Source organism: Bacillus rossius, chromosome 15 (genome assembly GCF_032445375.1).
Source record: "Bacillus rossius redtenbacheri isolate Brsri chromosome 15, Brsri_v3, whole genome shotgun sequence".
NCBI lineage: Eukaryota > Metazoa > Arthropoda > Insecta > Phasmatodea > Bacillidae > Bacillus > Bacillus rossius.
The window spans coordinates 31,296,545-31,319,388 of NC_086342.1; the positions used below are offsets into that span (position 1 = coordinate 31,296,545).

General features: G+C 36.5%; 1 protein-coding gene across 2 annotated transcripts in view; it reads right to left on the reverse strand.

Moving 5' to 3' along the window:
- The window catches only part of LOC134539599 (sterol regulatory element-binding protein 1), an 81,454-nt gene extending 59,305 nt beyond the window's left edge, over positions 1 to 22,149 (reverse strand). For both annotated transcript variants that reach the window (XR_010076339.1, XM_063381771.1), the window contains exons 1-6: positions 22,004 to 22,149; positions 19,422 to 20,029; positions 16,634 to 16,814; positions 13,980 to 14,158; positions 9,194 to 9,487; positions 8,367 to 8,562 (exon numbers count right to left, since the gene is read on the reverse strand). Coding sequence is in view for 1 of the 2 variants with exons in the window: in XM_063381771.1 (XP_063237841.1) it covers positions 8,367 to 8,562; positions 9,194 to 9,487; positions 13,980 to 14,158; positions 16,634 to 16,814; positions 19,422 to 20,029; positions 22,004 to 22,115 (1,570 nt within the window). In the remaining variant the exon portion in view is untranslated. The remainder of the gene's footprint in view (positions 1 to 8,366; positions 8,563 to 9,193; positions 9,488 to 13,979; positions 14,159 to 16,633; positions 16,815 to 19,421; positions 20,030 to 22,003) is intronic.
- Between the last annotated feature and the right edge of the window lie 695 nt (positions 22,150 to 22,844).

Here is a 22,844-nt window from a genome sequence, read left to right on the forward strand (position 1 = left end):
CTTTGTCACTGCCGTATACAGACCTGCCAACATTCAAATTTAAAAAATCATGAGGTCCTCAATAAAAAATTTCAGGCCCATAAATACAGGTTAGATATAAAAAACAACAAATGAGAATCTATAAATTTAAGTGACATACCTGTACATATGTTACATGGTCTCTGCTTCAAAATTTATTTCAACAAATTACCGTAATCACTTGCGTAATGTCCGCAGTAATTTGACCACATTTTTGGCCAAAAAAATGGGGTGCGGACATTATGCGAGGAAAAATAAAAAATACAAAATTTTGTGTCTTAATTATTACTAAAAAGGCACAAAAGGTATCTAAAATCAATTTGGATTTCACTAGCTATTTTAAAAGAATATTGCTGCGGGATCGCTTGCAAACAACCCGGCTTAGACCATGTTTACTTTGCTGTATTTGCCACCGGTAACTGTCTCGCACCCGCCGGAACATTAAAAAAAAATACGCGCTACACTGAAATAAGTGTGGTTACGTGTGCCTTATTAATGTGATTAATATGTGATGGATTAAAACGGCTATTAACGGCACGGCTGCAATATTTTAGCCGTACCATATCCTTACGTGCGGCGCGTAGGGAACCAGCGAGCTGGCAACAGTGCAGTGACTCACCAGTTCCACATCTGCTGCGCTCTGTACTCCCCCCCCTCCCAAAAATCTGATGGCCTTCGTGACGTAGAGAAGGAGGAAGGGGAAGGAAACATTTAGAGCGTGAGAATGGCCAAGGGAGGGATTCCAACCAAATGTAAACAAAGAGGGGTTCTGTTCTGTCCTGACACGTAAAACAGGGTACACACTAATTAAAGTTGACATTTCTTTTACGCTGCGCTGCGTGTATTACCTCAACAGAAAACAAGACTGATCCACGCCGTGTTGCATTTGTTGACTGTAACTGTTCTTTTATTTTCCGCCACTGACGAACACATTTTTCGTGCACTTCAAACTCCCTTTCAGCAGCCCTGTTCCCATGCTCTTCAGCATAACGAACAACTCTTAATTTAAACTGCGCAGTGAAGGATTTATATTTACCCATTCTGTACTCTACAATACAAAACTCGACGCGAAACTCATGCCTTGAACTTGCGTGCGTGTTGGTCAGCTGTGTTTACCGTTACCGTGCTTTGTTCAGTTCAACGAATTTCCCCACCCTTTCAGGACAGGAGAGAAAGGACAGCTCAAGGTGACGTCTTTGTTTACAGAGCCGTCAACTTTCCATTCGTACTGCGTCCTTTAGGGGTTGCCAAAGTTGTGTTGCCCGCCGTAGACGACTGGTGCGGACATTATGCGAATTTTAAATTTTTTCTTTTAAGGATATATAAATAAAGGGTGCGGACATTATGCGAGGGCGGACATTACGCGAGTGAATACGGTATATGTTGCAGATTTAATTTAATTGAACATAATTTAGCGCTGTCGTGTAGTGATCATGCAGGGCCGCAACTAAAAAAAGATGTAAAATAACATTCTGCTCGTTTAACACTATTATCACAGTTCACAGTAAAATTAATTTTTTTATTGGAAGCAATACACCACGTGTTAGTTGTGTTTTTTTTGTAGCGACATGTTTCACAATCTCTCCTCTTCCACTATGCGAGATAGAAAAATCAGCACGGCACACGCTACAAAACGCAAAATTGCTTCATTTACGTGACTCGAGTATTGATGGAAACTCGTTACTGTAAGCTTTCGTAAAACTTTTTTTGTAACTTTTACAAACAAAATCTTGGGGCCCCGAAAAATCATGAGGAAATACTAATTTGGCGCGAGGGCGTGAGATGGACCTTAAAATCGTGAGCCTCACACCAAAATCGTGAGAGTTGGCAGGTCTGCGTATACCTTTATAAAATTATAGTTATGAGTTAGTTCCAGCTAGTTCCGGTTCTGTTAGTTTACTTTCGGGTCACGATTTTCATGTTTCTATTTAAAGTTGAACAAAATGCTTTTGTTGCATGAATTATTCATTTAAATTGTTTGTCACGCTTTTGTATACTCTTCTTTTTAAATAAAGGCACTTTCTACGAATATGTTTTGTTTTTATGAATAACTTTACCTAACGAAATGCTTTTTTCACATAAAAATGGCACCCCTACTTTTCAATCTTGATTTTAGTATAAAATGTGAAATGATTATGTAATAAAACATTGTATTATGATAAAATGCTTTATGTCCTTTTCTTATGTTAGCCCTTAAAAAATATATTAAGACACTCAACAAAAAAAGAATTACGGCACATCGGCTAGTATAGTTTCCTCCACGTTGGAAATTATTTTTTTAATTTTATTCTGCAGTAGAGCCTCTAGCTTTCACGTGACAAACAAGGTAATAATTTTCAGTTGAGGCTGATTCTTCAGATGTAAAACTAATAGAGAAACATCACTCAAGAAAGAAAAGAAATTGAATAGAGACTTCCTCCCCCGTTTGGCTAGTCGCATTCCCCAAATCTGTTGCGGAGGCTCGCCAGTAAATGGCAAGTGAAGAAGTTTGCAGGTACAGCATAAATTTCTTTAACTATGATGTGAATAGCAGTCATAAATGGCATAAGTGATGTAGTTTGTAAGAACAATGTGCAGTTTTATCAACACTGTGCTCTTTTTAACTTTATAAACAAATAATTACAGATAGCTTTCAAAAATGTATAAGTTTCCAACAGTTTTCATGGCCAAAAAAAAAAAAATCCCAGCTAATTCAAGGTTTCCTGATTTCCCCTGTAATACTATTTCAAAATTTTAACAATCACAAAAATGATACCACCTCAAAACAATCAGGGGTTTTCAAAAAATATAATACAGAGGTAGGCCAACCTTTTTTTTTTAGATTGAAACCAAACTAAACCGAAAAAGTGGAAATTTTTTTAAACTGAAACCATTAAATAATATTTGGCTCTAATTTTAAATGAACCTTAATAAAATATTTAATGTTCGCAAACACAGAAAGTATTATGGATTAGTTTGGCATGAAGAACGTCAGTTTGTTGTTCTTGTTTCTATTACTATAAAAGTAAAAAAAAAGTTTTTATTCCTAAACGTTAAACCATAACAAGTTTTTATTATGGATGAAGTCGGTCATTTTTCTTTGGTCATAAAACAGCAACTGGAAATGGTAATTAAACAATGAAGAATAGATGAAGATGCTCTTTGTGCCAGCCTAAAAATTTATTATTCAAGTATGTTTGAGCTAACCTAAAACCATGGTCAATCGCTGCTGGATTCAAGATCCTGAACATCTTCCAGTTCAGCATTGAGCCATTCCACCTCAATTCAGGCAGTTAGCAAGATAATGTGTCAGGTCACCATCTCAGATTTGCTTTAAAAAATTACAGCAGTTACAACCAGTGCAGACAAGAAGTATGCCAAAAGGATTTTGTCCCAAAAATTTTTTTCCCCATGTTATAGCCTTTTGAAGTTGGTTCAAAATCAAAAAAGGTGGAAAAAGGGGTGTTTTTTAAATGAGCGGCATTTCAAAACTATTTTACTGATTTTGTTGATTTTTTTTTTATTTTGTACCTATTATAGTGAACTACAGAGTGGAATAGTTCCAATGAGCCCAACGACAATATCTTTAAGGGGGGGAAACTAAAAAATTTGGCAAAAAATTTAGATTTTTTTGGATTTTCAAAAAAAAATTTTTATGTGGAATAATCAATTTTCATAAAAAGTAATTCTGGTAATATGTAGACCTATTACAGTAGTTTTACAGGAAAAATTGATTTTAATTTTATGATGCATGGAATTATTAAAATTTAACTTTAAAATTATCAAAATTTGACAAAAGTGCCATTTTTGATTGAAAATTACTGAAAAACCCCATATTTTAAAAATCTGAAAATTTGTAACTTTGTAGTCCTCACCTTTATTAATAGCATGCACTTTGTTGGATAGTGTGTTTTTGCCTGTAAACATTTCTAGAATGTTTTGAAAATGTAATGTCATTACCTTTTGTATGTTGTGCATGCTCAATTAATAAATGTTTTGTTGGTATCTAAATAGTATGTGATAATTTGTAACTGGTTTTGTATGAGGGGAAACCTTGGGAAATATGAAGGGGGAGTCCCTATCTGAACATTCCCAGGCGCTTGCTGTAAGGGGAATCCCTGGTAGCTTGAGGGAAATCCCTGGTGACCATAGGGGGAATCAACTACAAGACTACAAGGGAATTCCCAAACTTTTGCTGTTACAGTTGTGTTGTGTGTGTTCATGGGTGATGTTCAGCTAGTGAACTAAATCATGTCTGACTTTCATAGTACGGAGAGAATTAAATGTGTGGACTACATTAAAAGGCACAAAAAAAGTGTGTATAAAAGTAAATGTGTGAGGATGTGTAAGGTGAATGATTTAGCAGATGATATTCAAAAGTTTGTGGGTGTATCTGTTTCAGTAAATAAAAATGATATTTTGTGTAGCAACTGTGTTACTTTTTATAAAAAGAAATTTCTGGAACTTGCTGAAGATGCAGAAGAAACATCCACATCAGAGAATTTTATTCCGGAGGATGAACTAGTAAGTGTTTTAAATAGCAGTCTCATTAAAACATTAAATGTAGAAGTATCACCATTGAAATCCCCTTCAGAGGTGAGATTGGATAGGAGAGAAGGTTATGCGAGGAAAAAGAAGATAAAATTAGTTGATGAGTTAAAAACTTCTGCTGTGAACAAATTACAAGACATATATCACGTGCATCTTTCAAGTGAGTCTGATGATGAAATGCCTGTGTGTGTCAATTGTAGTCTATGGTTTTCGAATATTGACTCAGCTCTTCATACTTGTAACTACAATGGAAAAGTACAGCTACTAACATTGGTACCACAAACATTTAGTAAAACTGTATTGAAGGAAAAATTACCTTCAGTGTCAAAGTACCTCATTGATAAATGTCGCACAGTTATAAAAAATAAGGGAATTTATGCTCAACCTGACCCCTATAGTGGACATCCTTTACCTACACAGGTACAATATCTAGCATTATCATATTACCTAGAAGATAGAAAAGACTGTTCAAGGGAAAGTCCAAACAAAAAAGATGTTATTTGCATTAAGGATGGTAATGGCGAGAAAGTAAAAAAGGTTAAAAGATTCATGACAAGGTCCATCAAAGAGGCATACAAAGCATTCAAAAAAGATAATCCTCTTATAGAAATTAGTCTTTCAAAGTTTTATGCCTTACGACCAAGATGGGTGAAAATTCAGCCAGAACAGACTGTGTGTTCTTGTATTTACTGCAGTAACATGCAACTTATCTGTGTAGCTCTTCGAAATGTAACAAATAACCAAATTGATGAAGACTATCTTCTACTGAAGTGTTTGTGTGACGAAACAAGGAATGAAGATTGCTGGCTCGAGGAGTGTGGTGACTGTCCTGGCACAGAAACATTAACTGTTGAAAACTTTGGCTTGGATGAAGGGGAAGAAGTTACATTTGCGATTTGGGAACATGGTGACCTCATAAAAAAAACTGTATCTGTAAATAATTTTCTGGAACATGTAAGGCATTGGGTTAAAAAAGCTATTCCTCACAGTTACATTAGGAAAATACAAAGGGAAGGAATAGCTGAAGCAAGAAGTTCTGTCCAACAAAATAATGCTCTTGTTTTACATTTTGATTTTGCTGAGAACTGGTCAGTTGTATTGCCTGATGAAATCCAAACTTACCACTGGCAAACTGATCAGCTTTCACTGTTTACCTGTGTTGCATACTTTGGTGCGGAAATAAGAAGTTTTGTTATAGTATCTGATGATATAGCTCACGACTCTGCTCACGTTCTCTGTGCTTTAGAGGTTATAAAACTGGAAATTTCAAAATTTTGTCAGTTAGAACTTTTGAGTTCAATAGTGTACATTACAGATGGGGCAGCTGGACATTTCAAAAATAGGTTTCAGCTGTATGAACTATGTAAAAATACTCAAACTGTTGAAAAAAAATGGATTTTTTCTGCTACAGGGCATGGCAAAAGTGCATGTGATGCAATAGGTGGTTTGTGTAAACACTTTGCAACTAAGTTCAATCTTCGGGCAGAGTGTGTTAATGCCATTAGAGATTCTGCTTCATTTGTTGCTGAAGTAGGCAGTAGCGGATCCAGAGGGGGGGCTAAGGGGCTCAAGCCCCCTCCAAAAGCATCTGGGTCCACTATTGTTTTAGTGTTTGCCTTGATAAAGCCTAGCCTCAGCTGGGTCAAGCCCCTCCCAAACCTAAATCCTGGATCCGCCACTGGAAGTAGGTAACCTTGTACCAAAGATAACTCTATTGGCTCTTGAAAGTAAAACAATTCAAACGTATAGGTCATCTAAGGAAAAAGAATGGGCTACTGTAAAACCAGTTGTTGGAATACAATCTAAACATTACTGGCTGATTAAAAATGAGACATACATGGGACGCACAATTAAAGATAAAATAGAAATAGTTGTACAATCCAACCAGATTAAAACACATTATTCAATAAATGATTTCCAAGTAGGCCAGTTCGTTGCTTGTGTATACGATCAGAATTGGTGGATAGGACAGATCACTGGTATATCTAAAGAGTTGAACGACATGACAGTGTCTTTTATGCATCCCCATGGTCCAGCTAAAGGGTTTAAGTGGCCACAGGAATCTGGAAAGAAGAAGGATGAATGTCCGGTGCCACTACAAAATGTTTTGTTAGCAGTAAGCAATCCTACTCCACTTGGACAATCAGCAAGACTCCACACTTTCGACAAAGCTGAGTTGATGAAGATCCAGCAGATCTACTGTCTTTAATCAGCCAAATAATATTTTAGGAAGTTTGTCAATATATGTTACATATAGTTGAGGAAGGGTAAGCAGTCTACATATAATTAATTATAGGTACATATTGTTGGTTTCAATTTTACTTTGAAATTTTGGTTTTCATGCAAGTTAAAGAGTATGCATATGTATTATATGTGTGTTTATGTATTGTGCATATTATGTTAATGTGATAATGTATACACAGACTCTCCTTTTGTAATTCCCAAGGTTTCCCCAATTTACAAATTACATCTCACTTTTTGGAAACTAACAAAACATTTGTTAATTGAGTGTGCAGACCTTAGAAAATGTAAGAAAATTACATTTTCAAAAAATTCTAGAAATGTTTACAGGCAAAAACACACTATCCAACAAAGTGCATGCTATTACTAAAGGTGAGGACTACAAAGTTACAAATTTTCAGATTTTTAAAATATGGGATTTTTGAGTAATTTTCAATCAAAAATGGCACTTTTGTCAAATTTTGAAAATTTTTAAGTTAAATTTTAATAATTCCATGCATCATAGAATTAAAAACAATTTTTCCTGTAAAACTACTGTAATAGGTCCACATATTACCAGAATTACTTTTTATGAAAATTGATTATTCCACATAAAAAATTTTTTTTGAAAATTCAAAAAAATTCAAATTTTTTGCCAAATTCTTTAGTTTCCCCCCCCCTTAAAGATATTGTCGTTGGGCTCATTGGAACTATTCCACTCTGTAGTTCACTATAATAGGTACAAAATAAAAAAAAATCAACAAAATCAGTATAATAGTTTTGAAATGCCGCTCATTTAAAAAACACCCCTTTTTCCACTTTTTTTGATTTCGAACCAACTTCAAAAGGCTATAACATGGGGAAAAAAATTTTTTGGGACAAAATCCTTTTGGCATACTTCTTGTCTGCACTGGTTGTAACTGCTGTAATTTTTTAAAGCAAATCCGAGATGGTGACCTGACACGCTCCTGCCTGAATTGAAATGGAATGGCTCCATTATCGATACTCATTTACATATTTTTTTCTTAAAATTCTAATGTATTTCGTGTTTAATAGTCAATGCAATAATTATGTCTTGCTTGCATACTTTGTTACATTGTTTTGGCCTTATGAAAGTAAAAATTGGCCAGAAATCATAAATTTCCAATCAATAAACACCATTACTGCCAACTTTATGTGTGTTGCATACTGTGTCTGATAAACCATATACTATGGCATAAACATTTTGAGAGTTTTTATACCTTAGATGCTGGTGATACTGAATGAATGAGTGTTTACTTTTACAGTAGAATAAATGTTACGTGAATATAAAATACATATTGTGAAAAATAAGAGAAACATACAAAAATAACCTAAATGAAAGATTTCAAATGTCGGTTCCAGGTTGGTTAAGTTGAAGGAACAGAAAAATCAGGCCTACTATTAGAGTTAGAGGCAGACACAAATTTAAAGACGAACATTCAATTTTAACTCATTAACATGACAAATAGAACCGAATCCACTTGTTCTGTTTGGTTCGGAAATTTGTATCCTCGCCCGGCACTAATGTAATATGCAGTGAAGATCGGAAACTATCTTTAGAAATGAAAGTGTCTCACCATCGACGGTCAGTATGGTCCTGCCGCCCATGACAGACTCCGAGTAGTCCCCGCGGAGGTCGGAGAACTTGTCCAGCACCTTGCCGAACGGGTTGAACGCCAGGACGGCGAACATGAACATGCAGAGAGCCATGCGGGAGTGGTCCATCATGCCCCGCGTGGCAGTGAGCACACCGTCTTCATCCTCATCCTTGACCTGGGCAACCCAGCTCCGGCCGTTCACTCTCGACACTCATCCAGCACTTTCAGGTCAACACATGCAGCCAACATTGTATGGTGTTATAAAAAAGAAAATTATGTCATAAAAAAATAGTAGCTTTTGTCTATCATCATTAAAAATTCAAGCACATGTAATAATAAGTACATATCAAGCACATTTATATTGATCAACTGCTTCAACAATTTCTGGTAAATCACATTAAGTTAAACAAAAAACTCCAACTAAAAAATTAATATTTTTTCTGAAATGTTCCTTGGTTAAAGAGATAGTTATAAAAATGCAAATAAAAAATCAATATGCAATATTAACAGACCTTGTGTTGTTTCTCTGAAAACCTTAACTGTAGACTTCGTTTTTACACACTAAACTCTCATTTATCCGGGCCCAGATTATCCCGTTTTAGGGTTATCTGTGATTAAATTTAGTTAAATTATTAGTGTGTTGTATTCTGAAGCTATTAACAAAGGATGGTGTCGCTCCAGCGCACTTCTTTTCTTGGCCGTTTTTATATTTTTTAACCACCCTGTGAAAGATGTTTGGTCTGACACTGTCACCCACCCCCTCAGATGTTACTCCCCGAGGGGGGGGGGGGGGAGTCCTGACCCACCTCCGCCTTGAAGGAGTTGCTCGGCGACGGCGGGAGGGAGCTGTCCGAGTGAGACGGGGAGAACGACGGGGAGGACACGTCCGAGCGGGGAGGGGTGATTGGGCCGACAGCCTCCCTCAGCATCATCTCGTCGCACAGCTGCTGCTGCGAGGGCTGCCCCACCAGCAGCTCCTTCAGGCTCTGCTCCTTGGCCACCATCTTCAGCGCAATGTTCTCCTGCTGGAGCTTTGCGTTCGTGTTCTGCAAGAACCTGATGTAGTCTATGGCCTTGCGAAGCACAGCCGACTTGTTCAACTATGGAAAGAGGAAAAAAAAAAAAAAAAAGAAAAAAAATCATTGTAAAATCATCAATAAATATTTTTCAAATCTGTGCCTACTGACAACTTCATGCTTAGCTACATTCTGTTTTTTTTTTTCTTTTTGCTTTACACATTTTTCTAAGAATTATTTAAAAACGAAACCCAACAAGATATTTTGTATTGATTACACCACTTAGAATAAACAGAAAATGAACTTAAAATGAGTGATTACAACACAATTAATAAGGTAAAAATTTTAGTTATACATATTTTTCTGACTTTTTACTAGGGATGGATCTGTGCAAATCTTACTTTCAAATCTCTGGAAAAGGGTACTTAAGAATGAGTAAACCAAAATGGCATTTCACGAGTACCTAAACTATTTTTACGGTCCTGGTTAGAAAAAACTCTCAAACACAGTCTACCATCTATTCAAAAGCCAATAGATAAGTGAAGAGATGTTACTTAAATTTGATAAAAAAATTATTATGACCACTTAATTTTTATGACTGCCAACATTTCATCAGTGATGAGTTTGACATTATCAAGAGTAACGTATTATTAGGGACCTGAAAATTTCGCAAAGGCGATAAACCCAAAAAATAACACGAATTTCTTTATTTCACAGTAGAAACGCGATTTTTTATGTTTTGAGTCAATAACGCGAATTTGTTGTAAACAAAGAACTATTCACGATTAATTTAACGAATTTACGAGCTGGCGATATTTCCTATTGAATACATCGATATTTATTGTTTTCTTTTGATATACGTGTTCTCTAAGTCGCTGTATCTAAATGAGTTCTACTAATCGATTTGGAGTAAACCATCCACACGCGACGCGAAACGTTCGCCATTTCAGATTTCACTTCTTGGGTTTTGACGTGATTTTCGCATACGAGTGATTTATCTACAGTTTCATGCCGTTATTATAAGTTTAAAGATGCCAAAACTTCCAGTCAGTGTACGGCAACGAGCCGACGAATTTAAAAGTGCCGGTGTTTATGCGTCAGATGCGTCAACGCTTATGTGTAAATACTGCAACTGCAGAGTGGCATTTGAGAGGAAAGATTCCGTTTTAAAACACATAAAAAGTGAAAAACATGTCATCTCTAAAAGAAAATACATGAGTGGTTCTTCTGAAAGGAAAATCCAGACGTCTGGTGTCGAGAATTTCGGCAGCGTAAATCAACGTAAAATCGACATTGAACACATGGCAATGAAAACGACAGAGGCATTCGCCAAGGCAAATATACCGCTGGAGAAATTAGAAGACCCACATTTAAAGTCATGGTTAAATGAGTTCGTTGAAGGTAGGATTTTTCCCCGTTGCATTCTGAGTTAAGCTCTTCTGTATTTATTAATTCTAGGTCATTAAATAACGTATTGTTAGGTCCTACAGTACATAGGACTAACCATGTCGGAGAGTCGGTGAAACTCGCTGTTTTAATAAAAATAATGCCAATGTCCATACACATTGAAAAGCTGAAGGCATCAATTTTTTTTTTCTTTCACGAGGCCGGGTATAACTCAACTCATTCCCCACCCTCCTTCGTTTCTTTTTTTGCATTTTGCAATGTGTGAAAACACCACCTCGATCTGTACACAACATACCTGCAATATTAAAAGTGTTTCCTAAAATTATTTCGGTGAATTACTCACCAAATATTTATTATATTTGTGATACACACGTGTTTAGTAAAGTAACTTAATGTAACTTAAGCCTATTTAGTAAAAATATGGTGGCAAGTTGGTAACTTGTAGGCCTACTTTATTTAGTATTTTTACTGCTTCGAAGTAGACAAAACTCAAAGTACAAAAATATGTCATCGCAATTTCTTTACAAAAAGTGTGTGAATTAATTTCCTTGATGTTAATAGGCCACTCTATTGTGGTATTAAAGTAATTAGGCCCAACTTACTTTTTCTGTAGCATTTCAGGTTAGGTTACTTTTTTTTTACCCCACAAACATTGACACTAACTTATTTGGTTTCTTGGAATGCAGAATGAATGTAAAAATAAATCCTAATGCAATAAAATGATTTAGCATTGTAGGTCTAGGCCTACCCTTTTACAGACAGTGAGCCCAACTTTGCAAAAGTCTCTATTCTTCAGAATTACTTACCCCAAAGTTTTCATTTTGTTTTAGGTGGTGGAGATTTGCCATGTGTGAAAAACTTATGGGAAAAATACACACCCCAACTAGCAGCAGATCACTTCAAAAGTGTCAAAGATGTAGTATCTGACAATCGTCTCTACATTCTCTGTGACGAAACGACAGACTGCATGTTGTATTATTTCAAGTGTTTACAGATGTATTTGCACCGCCAAAACTTGTAGTGGCGTCTGTTAATTTCTTGAAGAAGGCGGATGCTACAACTTGCGCTCAGGTCATCACAGAAGGTGTGGGGAAGTATGGTGTTCAGTACCAAAACATCATGGGACTTGTCACCGACGCAGCACGATATATGACAAAATGTATCAAAAGTCTACAAGTGTTGTTTGGTGAGCATGTGTCCCACATTCAGTGTTGGGCTCAGATACTCTCTCTTGTAGGGAATGTGCTCAGTAGTGAACTTACAGATGTTAACAATGCTGTGTCGAATGTTAAGTCGGCTTTTCTAAATACTAGAAAAAGAAAGCACCAATACCTCCAGTATCTGGAAGAAGAAACCCCACAGCCCGCTACACCATTTCCTATGCCAGTAGTTACCCGGTGGAATGCCTGGTTCAAGGCAGTGTTCTACCTAGCAGATTACTTCATTCACATCATTTCATTTACAAGGGGTCTGACCAGGTGTCTAGCAATGCTGGGATAATATACCTGTCCTCGCTTTCTGATAAAGATGTAAAGTTAGTTTTGGCTCAGTGTATTTTTATAAAGCACCATGCATCAGAGCTTGTGAACTTGCTAAATAAATTGGAAGGAGCGAAGTATCCCACTGCCCACACCTTGTATGGAGATGTGGAAAGTGTAAAAAGCGGGTTTGAAGCTAATTCAAAGGGAATTTTCCATTCATCTCTAGAAAGTGCAATGAGTAAGTTGACTACGAGTGAGCAAGCTCACGTCAAACACGAATGCCAGAAGGCCTCAGCACTTGCGATGGATAAACTCCAAATGTTATTTAATGGTGACCCCTCAGCTCCAGTTTTCAAAACTTTGAGCAAGTTGTTCAACCCAAAAAATATAATCCTGAACCAGACCGAAAATGTTATTTCCACTTTGAAAAGTATCACTGAAATGAAGAACATTGAAGAGACAGAACTTTTTAAGGGCTACAAAGCTTTAAGAGAAGAGGTTCAAGAAATAATCAAGACTGAAAAGAGTATAGATTTTGTGCAAGTTCTGACCGCTCTGAGTGCTAAGTCCAGTGAATTTGCACTGGCAGTGCTGCATGATGTCTGGAAACCCACAAACAATGTAGACAGTGAGCAACTGCTTAGTCATTACGATAATGTCGTAACAGACAGACGACAAAACCTTAAAGAAAAAAACATTGAAATTTTCACCATGCTTTCTTTTGGTGACCAAAATTAACAAGTAACTTACAGTATGATTTTTTTTGTAAATATTTATTATCACTATCAGAATAGTGCAGCATTATACTAACCCTAGCCTTTCCATTTTTAAAGTGCTCTATAACAAAATTCCTTAGTGAAATTTCTTGTATTCAGTAAGTACTTAATTTGTTAAATGATGATTTAAATTTGTTATTTTCTATGCAATTGTGTGTTATCAGCATATGTATTCAAAAGTAAAAATAACACTGTTTTTTAATCAAATAATCAGACATACTTCAGAATACTTAGAATACTTCATTTGAAATATCCACGATGTCAAATTAAAGATAAATTTTAAATAAAATAACCTCGCTTTTATATCACAAATTTTGGGGGAAATAACACCACTTTTGAGAAAAAATAACCCCACTTTTTTCAGGTCTCTACGTATTATGTATTACAGATGCTAAGAAAATTTCTGTGATTATAAGTTGGTTTTGAATTTTTTAAAAGAAGGGTGTCATAATGTGCAATGTTATGTATTGCGGACACATGAAAAAATGGCAGCTGTATGCATTAATACGTGGTGCACACAACTAGTTCCAGACATGACATCCTCCATGAAGCAGTGTTATACTAGATGGCATCTCGGTGAGTTAGTGTGTTTTCGGTGACCTTGCTCTGGTCCTCCCGTTTTATTGTTAAATATTTTATCACACTTCTTAGCCCTATCCTGGGGGTGAGTCAAACATACAGGCAGACTTCTTTTAGTGCTGCCCCACCACAGGGCTGCTGGTGGCCTCTCAGGCAGAGGTGAGGCCTTATAATGGCCCTGGTGTGGGTGCGGCTAGGTGGTGGTGAAGTCTGCGATATATGTGGTAGGGTTTCCCTCCTTAACCAGCCAGGCCAATAGGATTTCCCACTGCTAAAAATTATGGCATGGAAATACGATAATTTAATAATAAACAAGGTTAGATTGCAGCACACCTTTGCTTCCGTCCCAGCGATGATGTTCTTCAGCTCTATGATCTTGTCGTTGATGCTGGTTCTGTACCTCCTCTCTATGGCGTTGTGGGCACTGCGCTTCCCCTCCCTAACCTTGGGCATCTGGGGCAGCGTGATCCTGTTGATGGGCAGCTTGTCCCCGTCCAGCACCAGCGGTATGCCTGCCGGGACAAGGCCGAGGCTTGGGAGGCTTTGCCGCTGTCCCATTCCCAATACAGTCAAACCTCGATATCACAACCCTGAAGGCACCATCATTCTGTCACTTTGCAATTACCAGGTTTGTATTAACCAAACTATTAATGCACTTTATAAAACAATTTTCACATAATTTCTAAATCAAATAAAGTTTAAAATATTTTCTCATTTAATTCATGCAAGTACGGTAAACTCCCTAATTTCCGCGCATGCTACGAAAAAAAACAGCACATATGTAAATCTTTATTTAATTACAAGTGAGCAAATTTGAACTCTACTGACGAGTGCATTGTGTGCAGTATACAGTAAAACGCCACAGGCGATCCCAGTGCGAAGGCGCAGATGACTCACGACAGTGGCTTTGCAAAAAATCGTCGGACTGCTTCACTATTGAGAGGAACAAGACGACGATGCGCAGTTGGCTGAAAAACTTATGTTGCGGAAATTCAATCAATGAATTAAAAAAAGATGTTTCCAAAGCAAGAAACAAAAACTAGTGACTGATTTTTTTTCAAAAAATTGTAAATTTAAAGAGTTGTGCTTTTTTTTTAGTGTCTAATGAAGTCTCTGAGTACGTACAGTATGTACTGTATCCTTGTTACGAAGTAAGTACGAGCACTTTTATGTTAACATTACTGATATGTATTGTATGTTAATTATTCAGTAAACTACTAAAATTTTAGCATCATTTAATAATTTTTACTGTATATAAATTTTTAGATTTTCAAGTTGAAATTAATGTTTCATTTTTTGTTTCCCATTTTCGGCTCTTTTGCGGATTATCCACGATTTTCACTATCCGCGGTGGCCCTGCCACTTAATTTTGCGGATAATCGGGAGTGTACTGTACACCAATATAAACAGAACACACTCTAAGGAAACTTGCACACAATTGTATACAACACCAAATGTACTTTTTTCAAGGATTGAAAAATTCCATTTTAGAATGGCTAATTTGTGAAGAATATGCAATTTCTAATTTTTTTTCCTGCCTACACTGAACCAAAGCCAAGCATTATTTGTTTTACATTTTTCTGTAATATTTGTACTAACTATCCTTTACTACATGCAATTGTTTACCCTTTCAACAAAAAAAACTTTGTAGTAAATATTAACTATACTTTTGTAATAAACTTATTACTTGGCCCTGTAACTCTCATGTAATTTCTAGGAACTGTATTAATGTATTGGTATTAATCAGTGTTTTGTATTACTAGGGTTTATATTAATAAAGTTTCACTGCATACCTATCCCTCACTTAGCACGACTAATTCATTCCTACAAATGCTCATGTTATTCTAAATTGTGTATTCTGAACCATTAGTTTCCATAAATAGCAAGGCTAATTTATTTAATGTGTTCCAATATTGTGTAGGAAAATATACTTTACATAATATAAATGGGTTGAATAACACTCAACTATAAATATGTCACATCATTTCTCTTTATATGCCTCCCATCGCGTGTCCTTCAACTCATGTAGTGTACCTTTCCAAACCATCCTTTACTGACAAAGAAACTGATATTACTTTCCGGATAATTACATTTTAATTTTTCAAAAATTAAAGTGCTTATTTGGGTATCAGCACCTGGTTCACACCAATCCTGACAGGCCAATGATTATTTCTTTCATTGCAACATTCATTTAACAACCTTTTCCACGTGAATCATCTGTTCATTTCTGTTCCGGTATCTAATGTCAAATATATTCTCGCTAGTAAAAACATCATCAGACTTATATAAACTTTTGGTAAGAGTCCTTATTTCATACGATTGTGCGCAGTTGACATGCTTAAAAAGAAAGTGCAAATAACATAAACGTGGTCTTCATGACAATCTGTGCGTAGTAATACTTATAGTTTTGTCTCAATACTTGAACAAGATGTTATGCTCTCACTTCGAAGCCATGATTCCACTAAGATCAACTGCAGGTGCTTACATACGTAAAGTTACCGGCAGACGAATAGGCAGACATTGCTTGTGTTTGTGCGAGTTCCCTGCCACTGGCTGGACTGAGTTCATCATGGCCTAGTCCGAGGCCGGGAGACAACGGTACGGCACGGCGGCATACACGCGGAGGTAAAAAAATTTGGTCCTTTTACACTCCATAGCCACAACTTAACTTGCCATCGCTGATGTTTGTACTACAGCCGATATCGTAGTCAGACCTGCGCGCCCTTCTCTTCTCCCCTCGTATGGCCGACTATATGTCACAGTACATCTGTTGTTTACCGAGTTGAAGCAGACTTCATGACGTTACGCCCAACATTTTTTTTTTTTTTTGCGTATAGCAATTTTGTGCTAACTGAAATTTGCAGACGTGCCATTCAAGACTGGAGCAGTAAAATTAACATCACGCTAAATGCATTCGCGCACTCTGGAAACATGCCAAGTGAGGGATTGGTGTAAATGGTCGAAGCAACGTGATGCGTCACCCTCACCCGCGGTCAAGATGGTCCCGTGAGCAGTGTTGACGAGGGTGTGTATGGACGGCTGCTGGGAGACCTTGGAGATGGCCTGCGACGAGGTGACCCTGGCCATCGGGGTGCCAGCGTACACGACGGTCGCAGTCGGCGGGTTCCCCTGGGCTTCCGACCTGACCAGCTGTGTTTTCACAAAAATCTGCAGGCAAAACCACACACAATTTACTTTTTTTTATTTTTGGTTTCAGGGTTGAATCTTGAGTAACTGAAAGAGTTTTTTGTGAGAACACCACCAGATTTTACTATTTGCAAACAGCAGCCTTACTGGTAGTGTATTTTTATACCCTGAACACCTTTGCAAAAGAAAATTACAGTTTGCCACTGAGAACACAAACATTTATCCCTGGTATACTGCTCAATAGGATTAAGTTATATGACCTACAATTTTAGACTAGTTAATTTATTGTTTTAAAAATCAATTTGATATCTCTATCCCGATTATGGCACGACATGACATGCCATTAAGTAATATCATTCCAACCAAGATTTGTTATGATAATCTCAACTGGGAGGAGGAAAAATCACCTATTAGTTCACGTGAGCGGCTTCAGTTGACGTAATAGTTCCACCAGGCCATAAGGGTTAAAAAGCTAGGACCTGTAGATTTTTGAGACATTAAGTAGTCGCTGTACAGCTTGCTTTAAATAAAAACTAGCTCGGATGGGCGCCAATCTGGTTTTAGGAAGGCTGTGAGCACATTCAGTCAGTAGAGCACGAGGAAGAGGGGGTCGGGCCATGTAGTAGGACAGCGAGGGTACGGGGTTGGTCTCTAACTCGAGGCCTCTGGACCTAGAATTATGTACACAGATAGTACCTTATAAATACCCTATATTCGTGAATAGTTTAATATTCAATTCAACATTTCTATATATATTTTTTTTGATTATATGTTACCAATAGATAGGCCTACACCATGTCCGACACATTCACAAAAAAAAACATTAAACAACAAAATGTAAATGTTTGAGGCTAAGACGATTTATTGAAAAATTTTGATTTGTAGTACAACATTTTTCATACATTTTTTTTATATTTATTAATAATAGGTATTCTATTTCATGTAGGTAATCAGATCAACAAAAAAACTTTCAAGCTTAAAAGTTACTGGTTTAAGAAAATGCATTGCCAGTTTTTTTTTTTAATTTACTTTACTTTACACCTCTTAGTAATGGTTACATGTATATTACTCTTTTTTGTTTTTTTATATAACTGTAGTTTGGATAAATTATTCTTGGACTCCTGTGAAGTGTGAAAGAAAAATTCAATTATAAAAATATTTGATATTCATGAATATTGCGATATCTGATTTGAATGAAAAGAAAAAAAAACAGTATTAGCACAAGCCTAAAGGATACTGATTCTTCTATTTGCTGGTTAACCCATCCAGTTGTCACAGAGACTGAAAACAGAGACTACACACTTGGGTAGCTGCGGCACTGAGTGAGAGTTCATCGTGAAGCTATAATAAGAACTAAATACAAAACTTATCATTGCACGAGTGTGTGCTCTCGATGAACGAGGCAGTACGGGCGTAGTCACCAGAAGCGAGCAACTATGTGACTGTCCTGAACAACTGCCTCCTTCTGCCGGAGAAGCTAACAGAGGGGGTCCGCCCAGGAAACGGCAGTCACTCTTGCCGTGCTAAATACTTGACACTTGAAACCACTACAAGTTTATATATACAAAATAGAAAACAAACACTTGATGCACTTGGAATTACACATTAATCATATGCTGGATTTGCTCATAACATCCCTGGGGCCAAAAAATTGGCATCAAAGTTAAATAATACATTTGTACTGCCAGATGTAGCAAATTTTATACACCCCCTTAAGTTAACCGCAAGCCAAGAAAGTTTAAGTTAACGATACAATGTAAAATTTTACGTTGTGTTTATTTCATTTATTTATTTAGACATACTTCAGTTTGGCGCAGTTAAGGAGTGCAAGCCTTATCTTACACTGAATCATGAGACAAACAACATAGTATAAGTTATATCTAGGAATCAAACACAAAATTACACACTAACAAATTACAAATTACAGCATTTAATGATGAATCATTCAAGTTTAGTACTAACATAAACCATATAAAATGTAGTAAATTTAAAAAAATTAAAATATATTAAATACAAACCTAAAACATATTAAATATGGTTTTAAAAATTTAAAAACATTAAAATATAAATTAAAAATGTTATTGTGATGTCATGCTCTCTCTCGCACGCACACACACATTCATTCAGTATGTACCGAGTATAGAGAGAAGTCTAAATAAATTATGATCACTGCAGCAATCATTGAACATGATAATGACGACTTGAAAGATCACAGTCCCGGTTTAAAATCTGTGATGAAAAAAATTAGTTAAGTTACTCAATGATGCAAAAAGGATACTAACCAACAGGTAGCTGGTGGAAATGTGTTACTTATTTGTTAGTTTATAAAATAAAAAAATTTCTATACTTACATATAAAGCATTTCAGCTGATCTGGACAAATAATCTTACTTAGTGTTTCTTTTTGATAATAACTTAAAATAAGAAACTAACTGAATATACCTATATGTGGCTTAGTTGTATGGGATGCATACATGGAACCCAAACAAATCAAAATAAATCTCCACTATATCTATTTTCAGTAACCTCCTCATTAAAAAAATATCCCTGACTTTTCCTTGTTACTGAAAATCCCCTGATTTTTGCTAGCCACCCTAATTAATAATATTTATAAAGGATAATGTGTAACCTGTTGCACGTTCTCCTTGCCACGTTGCTCAGATTCCTTGGTCGCGAACGCCGGGCTCTGCTGGGCAATCCTCTGTTGCAGCTGCTGCTTCGGCAACTGCAATCGGACCCGGGCGTTCCCCGCCGGCTGGTCCCCAACTCCCAACTTCTGCGGTGACTTCTTCCTCTGGAGCTTGGGGTTCGCCCCGCCCGGGCAGACGAGGAACGTGGCGGGGCTCTGGGCGACCGGCCCCCCAGGGGCGAGGGTGCTCGGGCGGGCGACCGCCTGGGGCGGTGACGGCACCCTGGCGCTCGCGGGCGTCGCTGCGACAGGACTCCCCTGAGGGACGGGGCCCGCCGGAGGAAGCAGGCCCACCGCTTTCTGCGGTGCCGTGAAACTGTTCGCCGCCGGGAAGAACACATCCGGAGACTGTTTCTCCGCGCTCAAGTTCTTCGAGAGTTGCGAGGTGTCCATCGGCATCTCACTGTCAAGTGGTTGTACGTCACTAGGAAATTCATACAAGAAATCCTCTTTCACTTCCATTGTTTTCTCATCGAGCTGCGATAGAATTGCTTCATCGCTGAGTAGGTATCCGTACCTTGAGAAGATATCGGAATCCCTTATGATCTCTGAAAAACAAATAAACATAAGTATGAAAAAGTGAAAAACCTACATTTTCAAAACAATCACAATAAGAGGTTTGAAACAACATTAAAATTTTTAAAATATAGTATAAAATATTTAATATAGGCTACATCATCCAAGTGCATTAAAAGATAAAACTTTGTTGCTTTAAAATGATCAAAATATATGCGTATTTAAGGACATTTAATTTTGGGATTATCTTATATACGGTACAACTGCACAGTTAAATATAATCATTACAAATTTATATACTACAGTCCTGCTAGATTATAACTAGTACGTATAATTAGGTATTTTTTTAAATTTAATCAATTTTAATACATGTCAGTGTTTTAACATAATGGTATCAGAAACATCACATGTAAGTATATATATTTTTTATTAGTTCTATATAATTAGTACAAATATGCACAGACAAGAAACCGAAAAAGTAATACAGATACATCTATTAAAGATTATATAAGGCTATACTAATTACAATCCAATAATATTCATAAGAAGAAATATTTATTAAGTGTTAAGTGAAACGTATTTATGTGAACAGTTTGTTTTGAGATAATCAGCTGTGTAGTAAAGATAGATTTGAAGAAGAAAATATTTCTTTAAGACGTCCTGTAATTTATTGAATTGCTTTCCTCATCTAACATGCACTGCATTAAAAGTGGTGGCAACGCTCACCAGTTTTGTTTATGCTTGTAATAGGTATGTGAATGAATCAGTGAAATAGTTTTAAATCAAATGTGTACATATTTATAAAAAAAAATCATAGCATAGAACTATTGCTGGTTCCACTGTATATAATTAAAAATCACGAAACAGATCTCAGTTCCCAAAACTTCACAACTGTTCTTAGGAAGTCTACTGTGTTCATCTACGCTTTCATCATTGTGGTGTCCAGAATATCTGTTTTGTCAGATTGCTGGGTTCGCCTGTATATTTGTGTTGTCGTATTGTCCACACAGGGCCGGTGCAAGGTAAAAACTATAATTATATCAGCTGTAATGTGTCGTCCTGCGCCGCCCCCAACTACTTGGCGCCCTGGGCGGTTGCCTAGTTCGCCTATATGGACGCGCCGGCCCTGTGTCCACACTGTTTAGTATCATCATTGGGTTTGTCTGTTTGCCACTATGTGGTCAAAGATCGTTTTTTGTCTATTTATCATCCTTGTTTCTACTGTCTCAACATTGAAGCCTAGTATGTCCGTCATTTCTGTAATAATTTTTGACTCATTCCTAACAATGAATTTTCTGTAATGATAATGATTTTAATTTTTTTGATATCAACCGATTTGCCTGTTTTCTGTATTTGCATGGTCAACTTTTTTGAAATCTTCATTTTTTTGTCCATTGTGGTATTTCATGACACACAGTGTAAACAGCAATAACATAGGTCCAAAATAACATAAAGAATGTTTGAAATTTGTTTTTTTCTATATTTCAAGTCAACTTATTACAAGAAAACCAGTTGTGTTTTGTTTTCAGGAGTGCATTTTGTATTTTCTCTAAATCTACTACATTATTTTGTGATAAGTTGGTAACTTCAGCAAACACTATTATACTACTAAATTTACATTAGGCCTATCACAAAAATCATTTCTGTTATAAATAAAAGTATATAAAGGTTAATTCTTAACGGTACACCATTAAACATTACTTCGGGATATAAATCATATTTTTTCACACAATTATAGTATTTGTTTTTAATATTTTAACAATTAGTTTGGCTGATGCTATATATTTGTACTGAACAAAACAAAATATTTAATAAATTTTAATTTTCCTAATTGAAATCAAACCATGTTTCTGATTTTAGAACAACATTCAATTAAAAATTAAATAAATAAAAACACTACATTTGACACTTTCTACCTGTAAACAATAACCTACACACCTGGTTCGTACATGCAACAATTCTTAGTCACCGTATATACAATAACAGTGATAAAATAAAATACCTACCATCAAGTTCACTTAACTCTGTCATATTAAATGTATCAGCAGAGCCAAAAATTTTATCATCACAAAAATCATTGCCCTTGTCATGATCGCCCCATTCGCCAGATCCAGCCATGTTTACGCTACTGGCATGAGAATCACACGACACTCACAAGCCAATCCCAGTCCCTCGTGCCATTTTTGCGAGCCAATCCAAAGCGATCCTTTGATCGTATGATTTTTCGTCAATTTCAAAGCGTAGAGCGAATTTTACATTACACCACAGACTACAAATTGATATAGAATTCACGCCTAAATTACACAGTAGACAAATTAATTAATTATTAGTGACTGTACACCCATGTAAAAATGTGTCTCGTAATGGAAGCAACAAATGTATCATTACATATATAATATATCGTATTGCTTTTTAATTTTGGAGTATTAAAGACAAATCGTAAAAGAAAAAAAAATTTTTTTAAAGACTCTTATAATAGGAAATATTGATTTAAATAGATGCTATGTTTTTTCCCCTAACCTAACTAAAACTAAGGGTATTTGGGAGGGTTCCGGGTTAAAGAGGGAGACTAAGTGCGTCTCAGACCGAAGTCTATACGCTCTAATCATGCAGGGGATTAGCCATTCAGGAAGGGGTAGCATGCATCATGTGCTAGGAGGGGGATTGTCCAGCCATTCGAGCGATTTGCGCCATGACTAACTCCCCTCACTGACTATACTCAGAGGCGCACCCAGGAATTTTTTTTGGAGGGGGTTTCAAGTTTGTTTTTTTTATGAAGGAACACCGGTTTCAAAAATAATGAAGGGGGGGTCCGGGGGTCCTCTCCCGGTAAAATTTGGATTTATA